Raw genomic sequence first — 27,258 nt, forward strand, 5'->3', positions numbered from 1 at the left:
ACAGCCCAGATCGGGCCTCTTGACAGGTGGTGCATCACTCTCCTGTTCAGCAGCGGCCCAATCCTGACCATTTTGGGCCCCTTTTTGGCCATTTTCAGCCCCTTTTTGCCATTTTGGGCCCAATTTCAGTCCTGAATGGCCAGGATTGGGTCCAAAACAGCCAGGATAGGTGATGTCAGGGGGTGTGGCATATGCAAATCAGTTATGCTAATGACACATTTCCAGTGATGTCAAGGGGTGTGACATATGCTAATGAGTTATGCTAATGAGTTCCTCCAGCTCTTTTTCTACGAAATGACCCCTGGTCGTGTTTCTTGAGGAGAATTTCAGCACTATCAATAGTGGGCGTACATTTCCAAGTGATGGTGAGAAAGGCTGCAAACTTACCCTTCACTCCTCCTGTCCCTTCTTTTTCTTACTACGGACCCATTTTCCCCTACCTTTGCATGTAGCTGTAAGATCAATCCTTGGTTCTTCCTCCCATGGGAAAAAGCTGTGTGGGCATGGGAGTGGGGTAGGAGAACCACACTTCCCTGGGCTACACCATGGAAGTATTTCTTGCTACAAATTTCAAGTGGCCATGCCATTACAAACTTTAAAAAAAAAGGATGCCTATCCACTACAAGATTCCCATGCAGGCAGCTCAAATTGCTTTCTGTAATAGTGCTAGAAGACGGGGAGGTTCAGCAAGTTACTTGAGGTTTAAGTGGTGAGTTTTGGACTTCAGCAGCTTTTGTAAAGTAGGAAAACACATCATGCTCTCCAAAGGTTTTCAATATGCTTAAGCCTTACATAGTGGAAACTGGCAAAGGAGCTTAGATCACGCAACCAACTGTTTCTGCCGTGTTTGGGAAAGCCATTCATTCATATGCTGCTGAATCTCAACACTTAAACTTGTTTTATAATTATCATCTACAAGACTCATAATACCGAAGCAGCTTAGGAAGGCCACTGGCAGCAGAACTGGCTAAACCAGGAATGGAAAACTGAGAAAAAATTATATGCTGCCTTGGAGGCAAACCGTTCTCAAAGGGCTTGGTCCCTCCATTGCATTTTCTGTGTCAGTGCTCTGCAGTGGTTAGAGGTGTTGGGATAGGATTTGGGGACCTGGGTTCCAATCCTCACTCTGCTACAAAGCTTGCTGGGTGACCCTGGGCTAGTCAATCTCAGCCTCATTTTAACTCTCGGAGATGTTTGGAAGATAAAATGGGGAAGGACCACATTATAGCTACCCTGGGCTTCTCAGAGAACAGGGCAGATAAATAAATGCACTAGATAGATTTATGCCATCCTTCCAGCCAGGATATTAGTGTGCCATATATGGTTATCTTGTTCCTAACTGTATTCTCACTACAACCCAGCGAGGTAGATTAGGCTGAGAGAGAACTGACTTAAGATCATCCAGGGAGCTCCATGACTGAACAGAGATTTGAAGTTAGATCTCCCTAGTCTGAAATGCTGTAGCACCAATCTTTTTGAATCCTGAGTGTTGCACATCCCATTATTATATATACAGAAAATTTCTTATTCACTTTTTCAACAAGCAGTGTTCCCAAAGCAAGCCACTCCCCACCATGCCGTAACAATCAAATCGCTTAAACATTCATCAAAGCTGCAGCCAGCAAAGCATTCATCAACAGTCAGAACGTATCTTAATCATCAAAGGCCTGAATGAACAAAGGGGTCATTATGGTCCTCTTTAAACACAAAAGACCCAGATCCCATGAATTGACTAATCAGAAGCCTACAGCATTACAGGGTCTATGATACACCTAAACAGCAGCCCAGAATAGGGGAAACACATGGTCTCCTCCTCCCTCTTAGCCCCTTAATTTCCATTACTCTGAAACGACTTCCTTCAGCAATATCCAACATCTAATCTTGTGAACGGTTTACAAGTACATTCTAAGCTCCACTTGGCTTCTCTGTGCAGGCAAAAGGCTGCTTAATTTGACCAGATTTAATCTATGCAAATAAAGGAAAGAAGCAGATGGCACAACGCCCATGTTTAAGCAGATCTGGCTGCGTATTAGCGTTCCATCTTCAGCAGGCCCTTGAGGATTTCGGTTTTGCAGCAAGGAAAGAAGGGAGAATGTCATCTCAGATGGCAAGGGGTGATTGAGAGGTATCATGGCCAGAATGCCACGCAGGAACTTCAGACCTAGACTCCTGAGGACAGACACACATTGGCCCAAATAGAAAAGAGTCCAGTAGCACCTTTAAGACTAACCAACTTTACTATAGCATAAGCTTTCAAGAATCAGTTCTCTTCGTCAGATGCATGGAGGGTAAGAAGAAACTGGTCAGATATATAGGTGGAGAGGGGAGTAGATACAACCAGTAGCTTCTGATAATGGGATCAGTTTGCTTCTGATAATGAAATCAGTTACTTCTGATAATGAGATAACCATTCATAGTCTCTGCTCAATCCAAGCCTGACTGAGTCAGGCTTGGATTGCATCTACTCCGCCCTCCCCTCTCCACCTATATATCTGACCAGTTTCTTCTTACCCTCCCCATGCATCTGAAGAAGAGAACTGTGATTCTTGAAAGCTTATGCTACAGTAAAGTTGGTTAGTCTTAAAGGTGCTACTGGACTCTTTTCTATTTTTGCTATTACAGACTAACACGGCTGACTCCTCTGGATCTAAATGACATTGGCCAAAGAATCAACACGGGGAACAGCACACATCTTGACATACAGCTAAACTAAAGGATCGCAAGCGGTCTGATCGTTCTGGTGCCACTTCAAATAGCTCCTGCTCTGACACTGACACTCTCCGGCTTCCATCCTCCCCTCAACAGAGACACAGGCAGAGGGGAAAATAGGCGAGCATCAAACACTTGGTTGCAACTCTGGAGAATCACCCTGGCATGACACAATGCTGACACACTGGTCTTGTCTCTGCTGCATCACAGCTGATCCATCATGTACTCAGCCAACAGAACACATACTTCTTCCACCTCCACCTAAGAAGAAAGAACATAACTGGGGGACGGGGAGGACTGGTGAAACTCTTCTATCAGATGGTTTCTGCTGCTCCTCCTCCCCTTGTGCTAATAAATAATAGAACACGACCTTTTTGGATACTACTTTCATTGTGACACCACCGATGATCCATTCCCGTTTTATTATTAGCGTGTGAAAAGGCAAGCAAACAAATCAACTTGCACGCACGTCTCTCTGAGCAAAAATGTAATTGGGAGGATAGGGCAGACGCTTGAGCCCTTTGCTCAAACACTCGTCCCATTTGCTGACAGCTGTTTGCCAGTAAGGAATGAATGGAATCAAGATCCTTACATCACTTTTCATTTGTGTGTTTCATTCAGCCTATTTTATCCCCTCCCCGGTCCTCTTAATTATTTAGATTCGAACATCTAGGGGACAGAAATATTTTGTTACCAGAAAAATTGCTGTCCACGGGCTATAAATAAGGTCACAACATTTAAGGAATTAAACCTGCCAAGATTATTTTAAATAGAAGTATTTATTTTAAAAACTAGCAGATGGCAAGTGTCATATTCAGAAAAAAGCAAAATGCTTCTTCTAAGACAAGGTTTGCCAGGACACATGGAGGAACCATCTTAAAAAGAGAGCGCAGTTTTCCTCTTCCGAATTATTGTGTTTATTTGTCCTCATGTGAAAATACATGCAGATTCAATTAATTAATCTCATGTCATTACATTTTCTAAGATTTCTTTAAACACATGGCAGCCCTACTAATAAATTGTAATATCAAGCAATAGCAAGGAGAAATATACTTTTGCAAACGTGTTAAGCAATTTTCCCCTCTTGTCACTGAATAACCAAAGGAAGTTCCTCACATATCTAAGAGCCAGGGCTTTTTTTCTGGGGGAACGCGGGGGAACGGAGTTCCAGAACCTCTTGAAAATAGTCACATGGCCAGTGGCCCCGCCCCCTGATCTCCAGACAGAGGGGAGTTTAGATTGCCCTCCGCGCCGCTGGGCGGCGCGGAGGGCAATCTAAACTCCCCTCTGTCTGGAGATCAGGGGACAGGGTCACCGGCCATGTGACCATTTTCTCCGAGGGCAACCCACTGAGTTCCACCACCTCTTTTCCCAGAAAAAAAGCCCTGCTAAGAACAGGGTGCAGCCTGAAGGCACATGGGTGCAGCAACATTGCTGAAGCTAAGTGGGTCCCCATCTGGTCAATGCCTGGATGGGACACCCTCCTGAGAACCCTACAGATGCTGCCTTGAGTTCCCTCGGAGGAAGTAGAGTATATAAAAATAATACTATTTCATGTCGAGGTTTATTTATTGCTAATAGCCAAAGGCCACTGCAATCTTAACGTAAGAAATGACAGAAATCGAAAGGTAAAAAATACAAGGAACATACAGAATTTTAAAAATATAAAAACCCAGCAGACCCTGCAGAAATAAACATTTATAATAAAAGAATAATTAAAAAATGGAGCTTTCTTCCTATAAAACAAACGATGACGACTTTGAGCAATTTACTGCTTAGTCAGACACAGCTTTGGATACAGGAAACGTATTAGTGGGATCGGGGCTTTTTTTCTGGGAAAAGAGGTGGTGGAACTCAAGACTGCACAATGACGTCACTTTGGGTCAGCTGGAACAAGGAGGGATTTTTTTAAAGTTGAAATTGCCCTCGGTGAAAATGGTCACATGGCCAGTAGCCCCGCCCCCTGATCTCCAGACAGAGGGGAGTTTAGATTGCCCGCTGCACCTCTGAGCGGCGCGGAGGGCAAAATAAACTCCCCTCTGTCTGGAGATCAGGGGGTGGGGCCACCAGCCATGTGACCATTTTTAAGAGGTGCCGGAACTCCGTTCCACCGCATTCCTGCTGTAAAAAAGCCCTGAGCAGCATCTGAAGAACTATGAACAGAATGAGTTTGCAGCGGAGCTCCCTTTCCCTGCCTGCCACTTGCAGTGTCTTGTCCCCCTGCCCCAAGGGTCAAAGGATACTGCGGATGTCGCACAAGAGACAGCAGTCAGAAGGGGGATTGGTAGAACCCAACCACCCCTTTTGCATGAGCGCATGACTGTGTTCATGGAAGAGCTTGCGCAGGAGAGGAGACAGATAGTTTTGAGTGATTTCCCCTCTAGTCACAGCTCAACGTACTGCAACCCGTTCCATTCCCAACCCTCAGAAACAGCTTTTCAGGGAGCACAGGGTGATGGGAGAGATATATTCTATGGAACTGTTTGGGTGCAAGATCTGTAAAACAGTAGTAATAGGGAACGAGGGGCTTGTCAGTCAGAGAATGCGGCTCCCAAGAAATCTCCGGGATCACGTTAACTGACTGCTGGGAAAACTGCCCCGACCGCCAGTAAAATGGCCTTGTGCAGCTGTAGGTAAGGAAAGCTGGCCACATGGACAGGGCCAAATGCTTTATTTTCTTTACAATGTTTCTAGGTCACCTTCCAACAAAAAAACATTTTAAATATCAGTTTAGAAGAAATTAAACGCCCCAATATAACATACATCCAAAGAAAACCTTTTAGGCAATTTAAACTCATAGAAAAGCAGTAAAAAAAGCAGCATTGAACCCCACAACGAGTTAGGCTGTCCTGAGAGGCAGCAGGAGATTTCCACCTCATTCACTGAGCTTCATGGCTGAGCCAGGATTTGAACCTGGGGTTTTCTGCATGAAGTCCAACATTTTAGCTGCTACATCGTATTAGCTAACAGGCACTAATTGTGCTGACTGATCAATCTTAAATATGCTACAGTTATTTGATCTACTAGCCCCGTGGCGCAGAGTGGTAAGCTGCAGTACTGCCGCCTGAGCTCTGCTCACGACCTGAGTTCGATCCTGGAGGAAGCCGGGTTCAGGTAGCCGGCTTAAGGTTAACTCAGCCTTCCACCCTTCCGAGAGCGGTAAAACGAGTACCCAGTTTCCTTCTAATTTCTTCTAATTTCTTCTAAAGTGTAGATGACTGGGGAAGGAAATGACAAATCACCTCGTAACAAAAAGTCTGCCAAGAAAACATCGTGATGCAACGTCCCCCCATGGGTCAGTAATGACTTGGTGCTTGCACAGGGGACTACCTTTACCTTTACCTTTACATTTGATCATATTGAAATGTTTGATCATATTGACCTATACTGTGTGATCCGCCTTGAGTCTCACTGAGAAAGGCAGACATAGACAGACAGACAGACAGACAGACATCCTTGGCAGCTGCCTTTATGGTTGTACCATACCATGTCACAGTGCAGCTCCAAGTTGAGGTCCCCTTTGTTCGTGTGCAGGCGGACGTAGCCTTTCTTCTTGACGTACTGGTACCGCACCACGTCATCGTCAATGGCAGCTGCCCGCAAAAGCAAAGGGCAAGTTAGCAAATGTGTTCGCTAATCTGTGCCGGCTGTTTGTGAACATGAATTGTTAGATGACAAATTCTCCCGCAGACCTCACCTCAACATATGGTGACTTACAAGTCTTCAGATGATTAATTTTGCATTCATCTGCTCTGCTGCTTTATCCAGCTTTTATTCGGAAAGCTATTCTTAATCAGACCCAAGTCTGGGTTTTGAAGGGTCAGGTAAAATGTTATGCTAATCATAATAATTTCCCACTAATTATGGGAATTGCCTTCAAACAAAGCCACAGCGAGTGAAGCCTATTAAAACTGCAGGATCAACAATAAATTTAAAAGTAATTTCTGTGTGTGTTGTTTTTAAGTCCCTCAGCCACCTCTGAAGCATTTATACAAATTTGTATATTGTGCAGTGACCTCTATTTTACAAATCTGGTAGCTTGCGAGAGGCACAGTGGAAAGGGAGGAGGTTCGGCCCTATCTGAGTTGCTGGCAGGTCTGGAGAAAAACGTCGTGTCCCTTTAATAGAGGCTTAATGTGTGAAAACAGACAGTCGCAGCTTTTCTTGGCATGGATCACATCATATCACCTGGTCAATAACTCCGCATTATACCTCTGTTAAAGGGATAGGACAGTTGTTCTCCAGGCAGTCGGCAACTCCATACCGTTTACATGTTCTTCAATCCTTTATTTTAAGTATGGCGTAGTTGTGAATTAACACAGTGTCATATTGCCCACAGTGTTCCAAAAACAGTGGAAGGCATTCATCCAGTAGGGCCAAGATGCACCAAGGATCAAACTCCAACACCCGCTGAAATGCCCCAGATCCACCCATCTCTCATTGGCAGATCATTTATGTAGCGGCACAAAGCACCAAAACTATTTTATAATTTAATTAGAAAATTTTCAACAAGAGTGCAACTCTCAAAATGGCTTACAGAATGAAAGAATGCATCAAAATTACCTAACAGTTCTGCCTTTGCCATTATCACAGGATATATGCCAGCGGTTGATTGGCCATTAAGGCTACTGGAGAATAGTCCTGTTAGGATAATGGCCTGGGGGGGGGGGAATCCCAGCCCCAAGGGAGGAATGACCCTCACCTGTATGGGGAGACAGCAGGTGTTGCCACCAGGAGCCAGCGGCCCAAGCCCTGTGCTGAGAATGAGGTGCACAGCCCAGCCCCATGCTGGGCGGGGGGGGGGAGGGATGAGGCACACAACTCAGCATGGAGCGAGCAGGCTGACTCTTTCTCCCTCCTTTGGGGCAAGGGCAGGGTCCCCCTTCCCAGGCTGTTTTTTCCTCCCAGACCATCCTTGATAGCTGCAGTTATCACTTGACAGCTCAAAGCCATACTTGTGGTGTGGAGTAGGGAGTGTGTCTTATCTCCTAGCCCATTCAGCACGCTGGCCCTCTTCCAACACTAGGACATCCTCATGGCTGCATAACGTCCAACTTGGTCAATATGAATAGGCTCTGGATGCATAGTTTAAATCCCAGATTATCTATAAGATTTCAGTTGTGGATACGGAGCCTATACACACTACATTTGGCCCTATCTGCACATTACGCCACTGCTCAGACACCTGCTTGTTGGTGTGCTGTACGGGAAGAAAGGTACACACACACCGCAAAATACATAAGGCCAGTATAACATACTTAACAGAACATTATGCCAGGCAATAAAATGGAAACTGAGCAGGGAGGGAAAGGCAAAAAGCGCACTTCATGATTCTTCTTGCCCAACCGGACACCTGAACCCATTCAGTGGTGAGATCACCTGGCTGGACACAGAAGTCTCTCCCACACCCATAATAACTGAACAGTAACACCCGTGCAGGGTGGGGAGGCAATAACCCAATCGTGAAAACGTGCTCACCCGGCACAAAGGGTCTGACAATCTAAATCTGTTCATCTTGTTTTAGGTCCTACTTACACCGTTTCGTTCTGACACTTGGTGCTAGAATGCGTACCAGTGACATCGGCCCTTGAGGACGGGCAGCCGGCAGTTCTTTCTCAAGCTCTTTTGTTGCCAAGCAACAAGCACTTGCAAAATGGAAATCACAGTGCGTGCCATCAATTCATGAATAGCTATCACAACTAGCTGACTTATCAGTCTAAGCAAAAAAAAATGTTCTACAGAAAACAAGATAACTTTGAAACATTAGGAAATGAATTGGTCCTTCTTCACTGAATGTTTTGGAACTGATTAAGATTTGCTAATACCAGCCGCATGTTCAACCCTTGGAGAACTCCAACAGGGGAGAAATCTCCACCACCACTATGGGGAAATGCACTCCACTTTGGGCTATGTCACACTATTGAGAGTTTTGTGGCTCTGAAATCTAAACATTCATCCCAAGAAGTTTTGCTGTTGGTAAAAGGACAAGAAACAGGAAAGCAGTTCATTGTTCTCAAGTACCCCAATCCCATTAATGGCTCTCACAAGCACCCAAAACTTAAGGTTGGTCATGCAAACATTTCTAGTCAGCAGAGAACAATCAAACATCCATCTCATAGCTTGGCAGGAATGTGACACCTAGGAGGTGATAGAGACTTGGGATGCCAAATGCTAGATTGCATCTCTTCCTGGAAATGACAGGAAGAGGCTTGACCCACAGGAGGTGGGCAAACAGAGAAGTTGAATTCCCTGGACAAGATGGGACAGGGGTTCATTTTGGTTGATTCCATCTGGGGATAACTTGGAGGAAGGAGCTCTCATACCTTGGCTCCATTTTTATAGCTGCCATTACCATGTGGAGGCAACCTGATAACAGACTTATAGAACACTAAAGGCTACCCTTGAACAACAGCATTCAGGGTACAGGGTATGTTTAGCCAAAGAGCACAGCATTGTGTGTATGCACTTTTACTTTGTAACCTTGCTCGATCCATTGCTGTACAGAGTATGTATGTGGACACTTTAAAAATAACTTTCTTATTATTTTGAATGCTGGCAGTTTGTTCCCTGTAACCTTGATAAGCCCCGCTGGTCAGGAGATCGCTAGATCCTCGGAAATGTGCAAGTGCAGTGAGCTTAGCTGGAGCAAAATCAGGAAACCTGGGCATTTGGCAGAGCATGTAAATAGCAACATGGATGGAGTGTTAGGAGTGCTGGCCTTCTTAGTGGGAAATACTCTAATCGACCAGCTTGTGGCAGCATAAATACCTAGAGAGAAGCGAGCAGGGCTTTTTTTCTGGGAAAAGAGGTGGTGGAACTCAGTGGGTTGCCAGCACAGGGGGCAACTCTTGGTGGGAGGTAGTGCCCCTGGTACCACATGCACAAAGTGCGTGCACGCTCCCAGGACTGCACAATGATGTCACTTTGGGTCAGCTGGAACAAGGGGAGAGTTTTTAAAAGTTTAAATCGCCCTTGGCGAAAATGGTCACATGGCCAGTGGCACCGCCCCTTGATCTCCAGACAGCACGGAGGGCAATATAAACTTCCCTCTGTCTGGAGATCAGGGGGTGGGACCACCGGCCATGTGACCATTTTCAAGAGGTGCCAGAACTCCGTTCCACCGCGTTCCAGCTGAAAAAAAACCCTGGAAGTGAGAAAACCCTCTGGGTATCGGGTGAGCTTGGGAGAGTGGTGCACCTCTGGGCCGAGTTCTGGGACAGCCACTGATCATCTCAACCTCTCAGAGGAACCAAAGCAGAACAGTACCTGCAGGTCAGCAGAGCCTTCTACAACACCCACAATGTTTCTTCTATTTCCTTCTCCACCTTACCCTTCTCCTTTTAAAAGATCTATTTATTTGTCAGTTTTCCACTGTTTCTTTTTTATTTGACTTTGACCGTTTCCAAAAGCACACAGAATTGTGCTGGTAAAACAACTGACTGTGTGCCTTTCCTAGAATGCAATCTAGGACTGTCATTTGTTAAAAAAAGAAGAAGCGGGCAGTAGGGGAACTGAGGGTACCTGCTTCATGCGTTGTTTCCGGTGCCATGGCTGTGGACGTGAAGGAGGCACTCACTCTGCCTGTGGAGTAATGAGCCTGCGGAACAACAAAAGGTTATTTAAAATATTGCTACACACACGGACTCTTACACAAAGCAACAGCCGGTCAATGGCTGGGAAAATTAGTATATTTTAACCTGGCACTGGAACTTTCAATACCATGCAATTGGCTGAGGAAATGCATCCCTCAACTGAGGGGGGCACAACAAAAACGGATTGTCCCTCAAAATTACCAGCTTCCTTTCAGACGGCGGAAATAGAGCAGGGCCTCCCAAAACAACCACATTTGACATTACAGCTCATTTTTTACAATATGGCTTTCTTTTGCTAATTTAGTATCTTCCTTTAAATTTCTTTGCATTGTTTTTCTATTTTGTTGTAACCCTCCTTCAATATGTCTTAACATAAACATCGTGGGCTATACATACTTTAAATAAATGACTGAGAAATGTATTGTTGGCGAGTGTTGAAATGTGTGTTTGTATTTTCTTGTATTTTCAACACTCTTAAAAAGCATGGAACAGTAGTAAAATCTAACAGGACAAACCCAGATTTAAGAGAAACATAAATTACGCTATTTACCCACATTTCTTCCTCATCACGGATCTTTCCGAAACTTTCAATAGTTACATGAGAATTTAAAACCACCACTTTTAAATCTAGAAATGCCATTGTACAGCAAAAGCATGCAAGTCATTGTAAGGCCCATATGTGCCTGGACTTGTAATACTTATTCCAAAAATACTGAAGCTGTATCTAGGGCCAGATCCAGGTTTGGAGGGGTTTGTGGGCCATCCCGTTGCCCCTTGCCACTCACAACTAATATACCAGCCCTTTGTGTATAAAACATATACATCTTTTGGGGACAGGGCACGCAACGTGGTTCTTCCACACTCTTTTAAGCTCTGCTGGCGCCAGTTAGGCGAGAAGGCCTCTCTCAGAAGCTCCTGGGACATCAAATGACGTTAGCAGATGCCCCACCAGGCTGACCCTGGACTCCAGCCCTGAATTTACCCCCATCATCCATAAGGCAAGATATAGCATTGGCTCCATTATCAACTGTGAGGAACAGATCTGACAGCGGGAGGAGGGGGGGTAGGAGCTACCTTAAATCGGATTTTTTCCCTCCATATAAAGGAGCCTCTGATAGCACAGCAACTGACAAGCACTCAGGTCAAGGCCTTGCCAATCAGCATCTACAGGGGAACAGAGAAGCTGTGCCTGATTAGCTGGGCTGATTTCCTGCTGATGGGCCATTCAGGAGAGTCTTTTGGCCTTCCCTCAATATCCATTTAGACCTGACAGTTACATCATCAGCCAAGCCAACTTACCGCATTCAGCTTATCCACTTTTTTTTTCTCAGGAGCCTTCATGGTAGCAGCCAGAACATCGTCCCCTTTGAATTCTTTGTAAAGTTCCGACAAAGTCTCTCGCGTCTCCACATTCGTGTTTTTCAAGTAATACGATGGGTCCAGTTTTGCTTTCTCCTCATCTACAAAGCAACATTGCAGTGATTCTGAAAATGGGCCTCTCAGTATCTGAGTGATTTTATTCCCAGCTTTCCTAACTAGTGTTACAATTAAAATACCACATCTATGCTTCCCCCAACCCAAAACAAATAATGTCAACACCAGGAAAAAAAAAGGGGGGGGGGGTGAAATAGATGCTGAAGAGGCCAGCTCTGTCCCACATATTAATCTTTTCCAGACAAAAATTTCTTTTCCCATGCAATCCTAAGCAGAGTTACACCCTTCTAAGTCCACTGTAGACTTAGAAGCCTGTAACTCTGTTTAGGACTATATTCACATTAATAACAACAGATACCATTTTTATTTATTTATTGCAATACCTATCTCCTGCTTCTCCCTGTGTCTCAAGGCAGCTTAAAAAACATAATGAAAACCACCACAATTTAAAGCCTACAAAATAAAACCCAAAATAACCCCTTGAGTTGATACCCCATTAAAAGCCCTGGCAAATAGGATGGCCTGGCCGAGCCTCCTGAAAATTTCTAACGACAGTTTTTTGTATTGCTGCATCATATAGTTTTAGCCATTGGCCATAACAGCATCCACAAAACAACACGGACAAATATCTAACACGCACATTAAGACTCAGATCCTAGACGTATTTACTTTGAAATAAGCAACACTAATTCCATTAAGATTTACATCTATGTATATGTAGGAGTGATGCTTTAATTAAAATTCTAATTTAAGATTGTACTTTGTAATGGTAGTATGCATGCATTTGTGGAACAATAATGGGAAGCCCTCTTGATCTGGCCTGTAAAAATAGATCTTGAGCAAGTGGAAAGCTTTCAGTAGCAAATCAGCAAAGAAGATGACATTGCATTAATGAACAGCATCAGCAGAGGATTTTTTAATCTGTTGTGTCGCTGTTAAGGCGTCAAGAATCCCAGCAGAGAAAAGGAGGCACCTACAGAAACAAAATAGCTTCAGAGATATCTTAGGAAATGGTTCATAAAAAGATACTAGATGGCTCGAACAAGCCAAGCAACACACCCCTAGGGGAACTTGTGGCGCAAGATATCCAATTCAGAGAGGCTATTACTTCTTCACCTTTCTAGCCTCTTCTTGCAAACTGAAATCTTTTTTTTTTTTAAAGCTGGCATGATCTAACTCCATGATTTCCCCAAAGTTGCATTCGGAGGTGCCATGGTATCCACCGATATGCTTCCTCGCTCCTGCTTAGTTCTTGGATCTAAAATCCAACAGCAAAATACGAGGGTTCGGGTTGGTCTTGAACAGTGGACCGATCAGTGAGGCAGAGGGCTCATTCTAGGCAGGCACATCACAACCATGCTTCCTCAGCAAGGACTTACTTGGGTTTACTTAACTTAGATAATTTATTTATCCTGCCCAATGTCTAAGTAGGAAGCAAATCCTTCCTGTTGGAAACTGAAACCAAGTATCCTCTTTTTTGTAAAGCAAATAACTGATCCTGTTTTTATTCTGCCTCCTCAGAGCAGAGTTGGATTTCCAACTCTATATGGGGAAATTCTTGACAATTTGGGGGGTGGAGCCTGGGGAGGGAGAGGTTTTGGGAAGGGAAGAACATCAGAGAGATATAATGCCACGGAGTTCCCTTTCCAAAGCACTCATTTTCTCCAGGGGAACTGATCTCTGTAATCTGGAGATCAGTTCAAATCCCAGGAGAACTTCAGCCCACCCTGGAGGCCGGCAACTAGTACAAGATATGCTTCAAAAAAGACCAGAAGTTATTGCCTTTTCATCTGCAGTAAGCACCTCTTCAGACGCAGCTGCCTCCATTGTGGGAGAAAGGTTGGCCTGGGTTCCTCCTTCTGTTACTGGTCTGGCCCCCATGGCAACCATTTTAAAATTGGCAGTGCCTCCAAAGCTGCCATGTTGTGGTGGTACCCACTAACGGTTCTCAAAATTCCTAAATTGCCTGAAATCTGAACAAAGTTGGGGATTCATGGTTTAACGTAACTGTTGGCATAGTATCTTATCCGCCCATCATCAGACTTGCGAATGGCAAAGTTGGCTTTTTCATTCTGCCCGGTATCATCTCTTTTTCTCCCCTCCTTTGTTCGATGTCCAGTCTGAATTCTAGTGACCTCAAAAGCTCGCTCTCTACTTTGTGACTTTTAATTTGCCATCATAAAAGGCATTATATGCTATGGCTGCCATTGATTGAATGTGCTTTCCATTAGCAGGCTATGTTTTGCTTTAAGTTTCTGCTGTACTCTTGGCATCGTTCTTACCTGGGTCTGTCACTTTCAGGTTGTTTTTAACATGGAAAAAGGTGGAGACATTAAATTTGTCCAAGTTGGTTGGATCCTAAAAAAATAAACAAACAAAAAAACTGAGCACAAATGGCACATAAAGGTTATGATAGGGTATGTAAAGTTTGAGAAACCAGTGAGTTCTGAAGAAAACTAGGTTGCACAAATCCGAATTCCTGGTAGTTGTTTCACACTCATGACCTATAGGCAGATCCAAATAGAGAGAGTGCATAATATCTTAACTTGGGCCCAACAGGGAATTTCCTGTTCCCATCTCTTGCCCTTGAGACGCAGGAGGGAAAAAAGGCCTCTATAGTGACGCTCTAGGAATGCCCTATAGTCTCTATACTCTTTACCACAGAGATCAGGGGCAATTCCTAGAGCATCCTCTGGATGTGATATCACATCCTCTCAGATGCCATGATCCCCAGGCACTGCACCCAAAAGCTCCCATCATTTGCCTAGGCAGTAGTGGGAATCCTAACTGGAGTTCTCCCAGAATTGCAACTTCTTTCCAGACTACAGAGATCCGTTTCCAAGGAGGAAATGACAGCTTTGGAAGGTGGACTATTTGGCATCACATCCCTGCTGAGCTTCCTCCACTCCCCTGGCACCACCCCCACATCTTCAGAAATTTCCCAAGCCCAAGTTAGAAACCTGGGAGTTGAATATATTTTTTTATACCACGTTACACCACTGGGTCCATCTGTATTCTCGAGTTACAGAAGCTCATTAAGTTCTCAGGCACAGCAAGGTTTTTCTCAACAGTTGCATGGGACCTTTTGCATGAGAACAAGACTGCATCCTACAGTGACAGCCCCTACCATTTGCACCACATACTGGGAACTGCTTAATATTGGGATCTATGAGCATGTAGCTTAGCATGAATTTTTAAAAAATGAAGAACTGTACTGGTAGACCTATGGGTCTTGAACCAGAGAGCTTCATGTGGAAGAGTGGGCTGTGAACCTCTTGCTGTGCATGATCTCCTGCCTCTTTTCCCTCCCCACTGAATTTAGCTCATTAGCTCTGAGAGGGATGATCACTGGTTGGGGGACAGGAAAGGAGATACTCCCTCTACCAACATGTGATAAATGCTGGCATTGCTGATTCATCTATCTGGGAGTGAACACCTGGTGCAAGATACCCACACACAACAGATGCCGGTGGGTTTCCTCCTACGGCCCTGTAAGAAGTATTCAAGATTGGACCTGGAAACACAGCCACGTGAGGAAAGCTGTTCCTATACATAGAGCAAACGTGCGATTTAATTTTAGGCATGTGCACACACCCTTTTTATTTAATGGTTTGGGGAAAAAAACAATAAAATGAAATTGCCACAGGGTATTAGACGTCATCTCTTCAGAAGATGGCATGAACTCCCTGGCCAGGTTGTTTTCTCAGAGCCAAAACAGACAAGGTGCCTGGTGCGTGGAGGACATGCGTCAGTTTTCCACAAGGTTCCATGGGAAGTGTAGTGAGCAGGGCCGGCGCACTCACTGAGGCAGGGCCGGCCCCTGCCTCGAACGTTGAGACGCTGAAGGGGGCGCTGGAGGGCGTGCCGGGGACAGAGGTGCACACCATGGAGCTGGCATGCCCAGCCCCGCGCCACCACCGCCACCAACACACGCCCCCGGCCGGGTGCAGCAGCTGCGGGCCAGGCACAGCAGACATCCGGGAAAGTATGTGGAACCTCACCAGCTACCTGCTGCGCCCGACTGGGAGCGCGGGCAGCCTCCGTGCGCCGTCCCAGCCACACGCCGGCCAATGGGGACGGCTTGCTGCATGATGACATCATAATGCAGTGACATCATCACACGGTCCGGGGGGGGGTGCACGTAGGGGCAGCTGCAGGTGCCAGAAACCCTGGTGCTGCCCCAGTAGTGAGAAAGAACCTCTGCCAGTGAGAAGAGAATCCCTCTTCTCCCCGGCAGAGGTTCTTTCTCTAGCTGTCTTGTCTAGTCCGCTCAGCTCCCTCTCAGCGCCGCCAGCTCCCCCTGCTCCCCTAAAAGCACTCCACAGCCAGAGAGAGCCGATCATGCGGGCAGCAGTGAGAGGGAGCAGATAATGCCAATGGTGGTCAGATGGTGCTGGCAGGAGCGATGGGCTCCTTGTCCCTCTTGCTGCCGCCAGCACACTCTGCTCCCCCCTGGCTGCCAAGTGCATTTAGGGGAGCAAGGGGCATGCGCTGGCTCTCCAGGGTCTCAGGTAGAGGTCTTTCGCATCACCTACCACCTGATCCTTTTAGGTGGAAGTGCTGGGGATTGAACCTGGGACCTTCTGCATGCCATGAAGATACTCTACCATTGAGGCATTGCCCCTCCCTGGGAACAGGGGGAGAAAGGATGCCTCAACAGCCATGATATGGTTCATCGTAGTTACTTCAGATAATAAAAAAGACATTTTCTTTCATGAATCATGAGATTATACGTATGAGATCAAATCATGTTACAACTTTATATCTGGCCCAGAGAAATTATACTTCAGCCCTATATTCAACCATATGTGTTTTGCATTTCTTAATGACTGCTTCCATTTTTTTTTAAAAAACCCTCTCTTCAATTCAGGGTAACCTACTTAAGCACCTTGAAAGTTTAAATCATAATTCCAAAATTAAGATTTGCTAGAAGTATTGGGGAGGGGCATAGAATCTAAAAAGGTAATGGGAAGCACACACAATGGCCTAAAGCCTGTGAGTAACATTTGGAGAACTGTCTAATACGTCAATGTGGACGCAAATTGTATAATTCCAGATGAATGCAACATTGTGAGTCGAGATAAGAAACCGTCCAATATTCCACTGCCACTAACTCACTACAGAGAGCCAATAGCTCCATCTCTCATTAAATGATATAATTATGTCTTTCATTCATCCCTGAAATTGTTTGCTTCCACTGGTGAATAAATCTTTAGTTTTATTGCTGGCAGTAAAACCAAGACACATTTATGAAGTCAAGCACTGTGAGTTGGCCCACTAAAGGCAATCTACTGTCTTCCTTGTTTCCTCCCCTTTTCCTCCCCTATTTTAATTATTTTCTTTGTCTTCTAGCTTCTGATGGGGGGGAAAGAAAGTGGGAGACAGCCCACAAGATTTGGCTGAAGAAAACGGCTTTTCATTCCTTAGAATAGGAGATGAGCGTACAGGAGAACACTGGAGTAGATTCCCCTCCCCCCAATAAATAAACCCTAGGGAAAGGCCTCAGAGAGAAGGTAAAATTGACAGCTCGTTTTGAGCAGCCTCCCTTCGCCTCACTGGAAACTGACAGAGTCTAGCTAGATAAGATGTTGGAACTGGTCCTAAGTAGGGCTTTTTTTCTGGGAAAAGAGGTGGTGGAACTCAGTGGGTTGCCCTCGGCAAAAATGGTCACATAGCTGGAGGCCCCACCCCTTGATCTCCGGACAGAGTGGAGTTTAGATTGCCCTCCGCGCCAGCGGCGCAAAGGGCGATCTAAACTCCCCTCTGTCCGGAGATCAGGGGGCGGGGCCTCCAGCCACATGACCATTTTCAAGAGGTTCCAGAACTCCATTCCACTGCGTTCCAGCTGGAAAAAAGCCCTCGTCCTAAGTGTTGTTTTTTTCTTCTGTAAGCACCAACTCCATAGAGGAGTAGTTCGGATTGGGACCATGATCCAAAAGAGGTTTAATCTTTCATCAACTGAGTATTTGCCTAGTGGGGCAAAGGTACAACACACAAGATGCCTGTAAATTTAATCCAATGAGGAAAACAACAGTTTAGTGGAACTGTTCCAGATTGTGGAGAAAGATACAGGGGGGAAAGTTTAAGCACTTCCCACCCTGGTCCTGATCAAAATCATGTCCCCACATAAGAAAAAAACCCTCCCAATGTCTTATCCAGTTTGATCCCTTGCTGCCAGTAGAGTGGAAGTAGAAGCAAAGCACTTTATGTATGGAGCTGGCAATACACCCACCATCAAAAAATGCAGCATCTTTAATATATTTCAAAGCATGAAACAGTTTTGTAAAGCTTCAATTGTAATTTAAGAAACAAAAAAGGGGGCAATATCTCCCACAGAGGGCTTCTGTACAGAAAAGGCTCTAACTCTACCCTGTCCCATCTGATACTGTCAACATCATTCTTGTGCAAGTTCTTGCTCTGTTCATGGAACAGCTTGTGCAAGAGTGTGTGCACATAAGGTGCCATCAAGTTGCAGCTGACTTATGGCGATCCCATACGGTTTTCAAGGCAAGAGAGTAATGAAGGAGGTTTGCCATTGACTGTCTCTGTGCAGCATCCCTAGACTTCCTTAGTGGCCTCACATCCAAGTACTAACCGGGGCAGATCCTGCTTAGCTTCAGAGATCTGATGAGATAGGGCTAGCTGGGACCAACAAGGTCAAGTTTCTACAGGAGCCGGGAGGGCAATTTCCGATTTACCCTTTCTGACACAGCCCTCTGTACAGCATCCCACACCATTCAAGAGGGTTTCCTATTCGTCACTTTTTCAGGGATGGAGAAGGGTATAAGTGGGAGGGGTAAAGAACAAAGGTCCCATGCATGAACGGCTTGTAATTGGTTGGATCAATATCATGTAGTATTCTGCTGCATGTCCCACAGCACAAAACCAACACAGGAAAAGTGTGGTTGCATATCATTTTACAATTCTGGCTTAATAAGCCATTCCTTTCTCTTTTATCCCCAATTAGACTGCCTTACATTTTTTTTAAAAAAAGTTTATTTGTAATAAAAAGTAATCACAGAAAACAAAGAAAAAATAAATTATACACTATGATGGCAAAGAACCTTCAGAAGTTGTTTAGCATGCTACAAATCAATTCCAATATGTGACAAATTGCTTCTGTCCTTCAAAGTTATTCATAAGAATTATCCTTACATGATAAGTTAATTTTGTAGAATCTACCATGGACCTTAGTTTTAGCAGTATTTCTTCAGCTCTGAGTATTAGAGAAGTATTGCTTTTTGAAAACATATTCTGCTTTCCCCTTAAGCAATGCACAAAGAGCTTACAATAAAACACAAAATACATCAATTAAAAACATGAACAATAAAATCACAGTAAAAATATAATCCAATTTAAAATAAAATATCCTTAAAGACTGTCACTTTCAGAAGAAAAGAGTTTTCACATTTTTCGAGCCAGCAGGGATGCAAACACACCCTTAAGGGAACCCCTTAATCTAGAGATAGCAGTGTCCTCTTGTCAGCTAGAGAAAGAGAGGTCTTTCATTTCCTTGCAAATTCAGTATCTGGCAAAGGCTAAGATACTTGAAACTAGATTCAGTCATCTAACAGAACTTCTAGAACCCATGAAATCATACCCAAAGACTTAAGAGCTAATCTAAATATCCCTCACATCATGTCTGGGTCCACCACAGGCCCTAAAAATCAGATGTGTGTCATGAGTTCTGTGCTCGGAACTGAATTCCCAGATGCACAGGTGCCCAATTTGGACTGGGACCAGGGCACATGGCGAGAGGGGGTATAAGCCATCCATCACGCATGCTATTTTTCCTGATCTGAAACAGCCCTGTGCAGTACAGCAGTATTTATTTTATTATTTTTGTCTACTTCATTTCTAGCCTGCTTTTCTCACTGAGACTCAATGCAGATTATGGAATTATGGAATATAAAACAGACAGCAGCGGCATCCAATTAACAGTGCAGTAGGACTAAGATTACAAAGCCGGGCAACAATGCCGACAAACAAAACAAAACACTGGTCCAGACATGACATACCATAATACAGAAAACGGGTAACAAAAGTAAAAGTCAGTGGAGCAAAAGCAAAGTGATAAATGATAACAAGTACATGATACGTTTCTCTGTCTAACGACAACAACAACATTCGATTTATATACTGCCCTTCAGGACAACATAACACCACTCAGAGTGGTTTACAAAGTACATTATTATTATCCCCATAACAAAACACCCTATGAGGTGGGTGGGGCTGAGAGAGCTCTGAGAGAGCTGTGACTAGCCCAAGGTCACCCAGCTGGCTTCAAGTGCAGGAGTGGGGAATCAAACCCGGCTCTCCAGATTAGAGTCCCGTGCTCTTAACTACTACACCAAACTGGCTCTCGCCCTTAAGAGAATCTCAGGCAAATAGGGGCTTCCATGGGTTGTTTCAGGTTGGGAAGACGGGTGTGCTCATACCCCTGCTCCCCATGTTCTGTGCAACTTTTCTGAATCAGACTCCAGTGTACCTGAAAACTATGGGCTGAACTAGATGATACGGTATCCCTGGGAATGCCGTGACATTTTGAAGCACTGACCTCACTGGGAAACTCCTTTTAACTGCATCACCAGTCTCAATTCTGGTCAGGACCCCCATGGTGTGGGGAGAGGAGGCACTCCTGCTTTCCCCCATGCCTTTTTTCTGACCTGAAATGGTGCTAGGGGGGAGTTATTTGCCTATATGCCTCACATTACCATTCTGTATGGAAAATAGAATGTAGGGAAAGGACAGAGTCCCCAGGCACATTCCCAGAGAATGTCCAATCAGGACCCAGGCTAGACCCAGATAGGAGGCATGGAAAACATAACACATAGTTAAGTCCTAAAGGTGAGTGGATTTGAGGATACCTCCAACGATTTGCATTTTTACTCAAAGTGACCGAACTTTTTAACAAGTCCACTATGATGTTGGCAGCCTGCATTCCTCATACTACCCCTCCAGCATGAAATGAACTTGAGTTACTTACTAATCATTTCTAACCTGGCAGTAAGAATGGACATTTCTCTGATTAGAATGAGCACACTCTGGGTCCATATAAATTTCACATTATTTAAATACCTAAATAGTTCTTCGTATTAATAAGTCATTAAGGTACTCGGCATTAGAGAAAGAAAACATTCTTTCACAAGCCCTTGGGCTCTTTGAGATTTATTGCAAAGTTCTTCAAACGCACTAAATTCCCACAACCCATCTACTTGTATATTATGTACTAGTGCCTAATGTGTCAAGAAATGATACAGTGGTGCTCTCCTGTTCACTTGTACACCTTTATAAATTATTACATTCAGGGCTTTTTTTCCAGGAAAAGAGGTGGTGGAACTCAGTGGCGGAACTCAGTACCGCACAATGACATCACTTTGGGTCAGCTGGAACAAGGGGGGAGTTTTTTAAATCGCCCTCGGTGAAAATGGTCACATGGCCCCGCCCCCTGATCTCCAGACAGAGGGGAGTTTAGATTGCCCTCCGTGCCGCTGACCGGCCATGTGACCATTTTCAAGAGGTGCCGGAACTCCGTTCCACCGCGTTCCCACTGAAAAAAAGCCCTGATTGCATTCCTCTTTGAGAAGAAGTTGCTAATATATGAGAAACCATTTATTTCCCAGAGAAAGAAATCCTCCAGCTGCTCGTGGTTGTTAAAGCCAGGACTTTAATATCATAGGGCTTAATGGACAAAAAGAAGGATGGCAAACTGAATTTCACCCAAACTTCAGAAGTTGCAGAAATACATTTTTAAAATATAAGGAGCCATGCAGAATGAGACCAATGGACCATCTAGTTCAGCGCGTGGTTTCCCCCAGTGGCAGACTAGATGCCCACAGAAGGCCTATAAGCTGTGCTCACAGGCTAACGCCTACCACTGTAGTTGCTTCTCAACAACTGGTGGTCAGGAATATCCTGCTCACGAATATGGAATATATGGTTGTTGCTTTCATAATTTTATTGTACTGTTTTTTTACTTTTTGAAAATTTCCATTTAACTATCATGGGTAACTACCATTAACGGACCCATCTTCCATGAATTTAGTCTAATCCCCTCTAAACTAGTGGGCATCACTCCATCTTGTGGCAGTAGTTCCACAAGTTAATTATGCCTTGTGTGAAATAGTGGTGTCCTTTGTGTCAGTCTATGTTCCATCCATCAACTTCATTGTCCCCCTTCTAGTATGGTAACAGGGGGTGGCCGGGGAGGGGGGGGAGATGTCTTTCTATCCACTCTTCACATATCATGCATAATTTGGTAAATTTCCGTCATGGTTCCTCTTCCCAGTCTTTTTGAAAAGACTCAAACCCTTCCACATAAGGTGACCATTCTTTCGTGAGCATGCAGAACCAACATTTTAACTATATAACTTTATCGTTCAGGAATTCAAAAAACAAAATACTACAAACACCCCCCCTTCAATACAACAAAGCCAAAATTCCTGCTAATATGTATTTATTTTTTATTTACTGTAATTTTATGCCATCTTTCAGGTGGTCCACAAATTTACTCCTCCCCTTTTATGCCACCCCTTCAGGTGGTCACCAAACTGAGCCAGTTTGGTGTAGTGGTTAAGAGCGTGGGACTCTAATCTGGAGAGCCGGGTTTGATTCCCCACTCCTCCACTTGAAGCCAGCTGGGTGACCTTGGGCTAGTCACGGCTCTCTGGAGCTCTCTCAGCCCCACCCACCTCACAGGGTGTTTTGTTGTGGGGATAATAATAACATACTTTGTAAACCGTTCTGAGTGGCCATTAAGTCGTCCTGAAGGGCGGTATATAAATCAAATGTTGTTGTTGTTGTTATTAAAACCACCAGAAGTACAATAAATTTCCCCAAAATCCAAACCATCCAAAATACAACAGTCTAAAAACATCTTGTATATTTTTTTAAAAAAATTCTTTTCACACTCCTTCACATTCAACACCAGCAGCATGAAAGGGCAGTTCAATGCTGTTGATCCAACCCATACTCTCGTAAGATGCCCATAGGCCAACTTCTCCAATCTCTTATAATGGCAGATTTTTCAAGTCAGCATTGGCTGTGTCAGTGGGGCTGTGGCTCAGTGGTAGGCTAGTAGGTCCCAGGTTCAATCCTTTCAGCGTGAAAGGACTGTTCAATGCTATTGATAATAAAATGCTGTTCTATAATATTCTATTTATAACAGGAGGGTCTTGCCTTAGCTTCTCCTTTTTTAGATCCCAAGAACTACTATAAGCAGTGCCTCTTCCTCACTCCCTATGAAAAAAGGCAAGTTTCAGGAAGGATGCCATCATGTTCTCCCCACAAATATGGCGGCGGGGTGGGGGTGGGGAATCACCATGAATGAATCACACACACAAACATGAAGCTGCCTCATAATGAGTCACGCCCTTGGTCCATCAAAGCCAGTCTTCTATACATCGAGGGGCAGAGGCTCTCCAAGGTCTCAGGTAGAGCAATGACTTGCCCCACCCTTGCTCAATTAGATCCTTTAACTGGAGATGCTGTGGATTGAACCTGGGACCTACTACCCTACCACTGAGCCACAGTCCCACTGACACAGCCAATGCCGATTTGAAAAACCTGCCATTGTAAGAGATTGGAGAAGCTGGCCGATGAGCATCTTAAAACAGTATGGGTTGGATCCTACCGTCTTTTCCGTCAGTCCGAGAGGGATGGGAGGTGATCGCACCCGATCTCCTCACTGCCATCTTTTCCTGCATGACTTTTTCTTCATGTAGATCATGCAAGTCCTGAGATCCCTGGTGTAGCCTATTCAGGGATCAAACAAGACCCTCCTCCCTCTTGCATTAACAGAAAAGCCAGCTCGATCCAACCATGATTCTACGAATATTCACGAGTCAGCAACTGACTCCAAGAGAAGCAACTACTTTTTTTCCCTACTCCACTTGGTCTTCCCATTCTTCCAACAAAGAGCCACTCCATTATATAATGCTAATATGCAGGCTTTCTCTCTCTCTGACAGATGTTAGAGAATATACGTTAATGGATTATTCAGTTAGCCCTAAAGGAATACATGAAAGGCGGCTTAGCCATTCAATGCAAACCTCTCCCCTCCTGAGCTTTGTGCATTTTTGTTATCTCTGCACGTGCTGCCGCAAGGGCATGCATGCAAATCGTTCTGAATTTATGTATACTGGCAAACAGCCTAACTTAGGCAAACGAAAATGCACTTTCATGGCCAGGAAAAACTGAAGCAGAAGGATCCCAAACTAAATCCACTCGGAAACAAAATAGAAATGCCTTCTGCAGCAAGCGTGTGTTAATACGAGTCAAGCTACCCCGTAAAGCTGGATGCATAACACCAAGCTACTGTAGGATTAAATTCATACATGCGAATCTTTTACTTGCAAAGGATATGTCCTTGCCACTTCCCATGAAAAGGATCTCAGATAGTAAATGTTTTCTGCCTGAGTCCTGGAACAGCCACTGCCAGTCACAGCAGGCAATACTAAGTGAGAGGGGTCCAATGTTATAACTCAATAAAAGGCATCTTCAGATGTTCATATGGCAATAATGAAGATGCCACCCTCTGAGCCTTTTAAAATGGTATTTAATGAGTACTTCTGCATTAGACTTGAGACTTATTGGTAAAGTTATCCAGGAATAACTGTAGATTAAAAGTGTCTGGTTAGAAAGCCCAATAGCGTAAACTCTGATACATCAATAATGCCACTAACAATAATTTTAATAAAAGCCTTATGCAGATGACCTATCTGTGTGCTAACTCACCCTGTGGGGAAGGAAAGAGAACAAGAATGAGCTGGCCCTGCCCCTGCATGATTGCCAAGTCATCTGCAAGGTGTGAACATGCGGAGGGAGTGCCCAGGCGTACACCCTTCTCTGTGATCAACAAGTTTGAGCATCGCTGATCATGGGAAGGGGGTGTAAGCACAGGCATTTCCTCTGTGCATTCACACACTACAGATAACTCGATGATCACGGAGAGGAGTGGGGAGGAGCATTTATTCCCACTGCCCCTCCCAATGTGGCGAGTCAATGTGTAGACGGGACATCTGCACAAGGCCAAAGGTTCAGATCCCTCCTCTCAACGAAAGGGCATGGCTGGTCACCAAAAGAAAGAAAAGACGATGTGTGAGACGGCAGAGACCTTGACCCTCCACCTGTGAACGTGGATCTAATAAGCTTCTCCAAACTGCACATTAGTTCTTTCAGAGGAGGTGCAATTCCATCCAGGAGAGGCCAACCTAACAGGCAATATTCTCGACCCACAGCATCTAGTCTGATGTGAACTAAGCTTTGATTCAATCAGCCCTCGCCCAGGCCAGCACCGCTTTCAAACGTACATTCAGTACAACCACTGATTCTGCTGAAGGGGAAAATGATGCCTCGCTCCAAACGTCCACAGCAGAGAAGAGCTTTGATCCAAGGACTTCTCAGTTTGTAACTCAGGTCTCTTAGCCATTGTACTGCAATTGCTCCTCTAAGCCTTGAATGCCCAGAGATGAAAGCTACATGGAGAAAGCTGTGTATATGCTATCGTGCCCGATATTTGGTGGGGGATAGAACCCCTGTGGAGAAAGGCTCAGGGTTATGCATACATGGATGCATGCCCCCACCCTGGCAGCACAACAGATCAACCCACAGAAACCACTGCGTTCCCAGGACCAAGAAGAAAATGTATTGACTCCCCCAAAATGTGTTGCAAGCTTCCAGATTGCTTAAGTAGTTTAAGATTTTAAATCATTAAAAAGGAGAGCAGAAATGCCATTATTCTCCACTTCCTTTTGTGGCTTCTTGCCAGGTTTGTTCAAGTTACCTATGGCACATTGACAGCTGGCCAGGGGAAGGCCAGGTGAGTGTAGAAGAGGGAAAGTAATGCACCAAAACTGACACTCACCTGCAGCGTGATAATATCTTGCCTTGTAAAAGGTTCATCAGTTAGCAGGTCCTTGTAGCTTTTTGTTTTTATGTTCAATTGCTCAACTGCCTAGAGAAAACAAGAATGCATGCACAAGAGCAAGATGTAGAAAGAGGAATTTAAAATCCAGAAAGATGTACCAGGCTAATACTAAACATACATGTATCAACCCTGTACCATTCTGATTCTTAGGTAAAAGGAAAACAGTGGAGATACTAATGTCTTGAACACAGCATTCAGTCAAATTTGGAATTCACAGTAAGACACATTATCATTTATACTACATTTACTGTGTGCATACTTTTCTGACAATAACCAGCATGTTTTTTAAAAAAGCAATTCTTTCATTTTGGGAACTGATTCCTAATGGAGGTCATACTGTTTATTTACTTAATACGTTTTTACCCTGCGCTTCCTCCAAGGAGTTTAGGGGGGCATCCACGGCTCTCCTCCATTTCATGCCCACAACAACCCTGAGAAGTAGGTTAGGCTGAGAGGGAGATTGGCACAAGGACACTCAGCAAACTTCCAGGGCAGAGTGGGGATTTCAGCCTTGGTCTCCCTGATGGTGGCACAAATCTCTACGCTCTGTCTGTGCTAATAACGTCAGGCAGGGGCTAGAATGGGTCAGAACTGGGAAATGAGGGTGGGAGGAGAGCTCTGAAAACATAAAAATGGGTGCAAAGCATACCACGCCCACAGCAGCCTCTTGTGTAAGCAGCAGGCATGCGTGTACACAGATCTCACCTCCCTGGATTAGAGCAAAGGACACCAAAGAACTTTTCAGTGAGATCTGGCAGGGAGCTCACCTCATATGCAAACACGTTGCCTGTTGTCTTGATAGCCACTATGTGGGAGTTATTGGTGAACACTGTGAAGAGGACTGGACAGTGATATTTACCTGATTTGGGGAGGAAGAAAAAAGAGGAGGAAATGTTAGAATTTAATTTTTACTGCATTAACGGGGTTGGCATCTTACCTTATCCTCACAATAAAAAAAACCCTGAAATTATTGACACCTGTATTTGCAACAGGATTTTTTTTTAAATGTAGGAGCCTTAACAGAGGCAACTTCTTTCAACATGTTTCTAAGGCTTTGTGAACTGTGTTTTTCCATGCAGGTTTTAAAACTTTGCAGTGAGGAGAAACATCACATTTTAGACAGCATTGCCCAAACACAGAAAGGTAAAGGGATTGGCTTCCATGGGTCCGTTGCGCTAATAGCGGTGCTCTTCTCTGGACCAAGAAGCCTTCTGCTGATGCAAGAGGCTTGGTGGATCCTTGGGAAGTAGACGGAAGGTGAAGTATAGCTGCACAATGGGAAGGGGGAAGTCCTGATGATCACCCAGCCCCTCACAAGCATAAGTGTCTCCTGCAAGCCAAATAGGTAGTTTGGATCTATGCCACAACAGAAAATCAAGCAGCGAACACCACTACCAAAAACACAGAAGCACCTACCGAGACGGAGAAAGGGGGTGATGTAATGTTATAGGACTGTAGTCTCTGCCACTCTGCATTATCTGCTTAATAGAAAAGAGTCCAGTAGCACCTTTAAGACTAACCAACTTTACTGTAGCATAAGCTTTCGAGAACCACAGCTCTCTTTGACAGATGCATCTGACGAAGAGAACTGTGGTT

The 27,258-nt window shown here is 44.6% G+C and overlaps 1 protein-coding gene across 1 annotated transcript in view; it reads right to left on the bottom strand.

Moving 5' to 3' along the window:
• PPIL2 (peptidylprolyl isomerase like 2) overlaps positions 1-27,258 on the bottom strand; it is a 116,728-nt gene that overhangs the window by 55,906 nt on the left and 33,564 nt on the right. Inside the window, exons 7-12 of the mRNA XM_054996806.1 lie at positions 26,430-26,521; positions 25,600-25,689; positions 14,018-14,093; positions 11,601-11,761; positions 10,231-10,306; positions 6,196-6,302 (exon numbers count right to left, since the gene is read on the bottom strand). Coding sequence (XP_054852781.1) covers positions 6,196-6,302; positions 10,231-10,306; positions 11,601-11,761; positions 14,018-14,093; positions 25,600-25,689; positions 26,430-26,521 — 602 coding nt within the window. The remainder of the gene's footprint in view (positions 1-6,195; positions 6,303-10,230; positions 10,307-11,600; positions 11,762-14,017; positions 14,094-25,599; positions 25,690-26,429; positions 26,522-27,258) is intronic.

The sequence above is a fragment of the Eublepharis macularius genome, chromosome 13 (assembly GCF_028583425.1).
Source record: "Eublepharis macularius isolate TG4126 chromosome 13, MPM_Emac_v1.0, whole genome shotgun sequence".
NCBI lineage: Eukaryota > Metazoa > Chordata > Lepidosauria > Squamata > Eublepharidae > Eublepharis > Eublepharis macularius.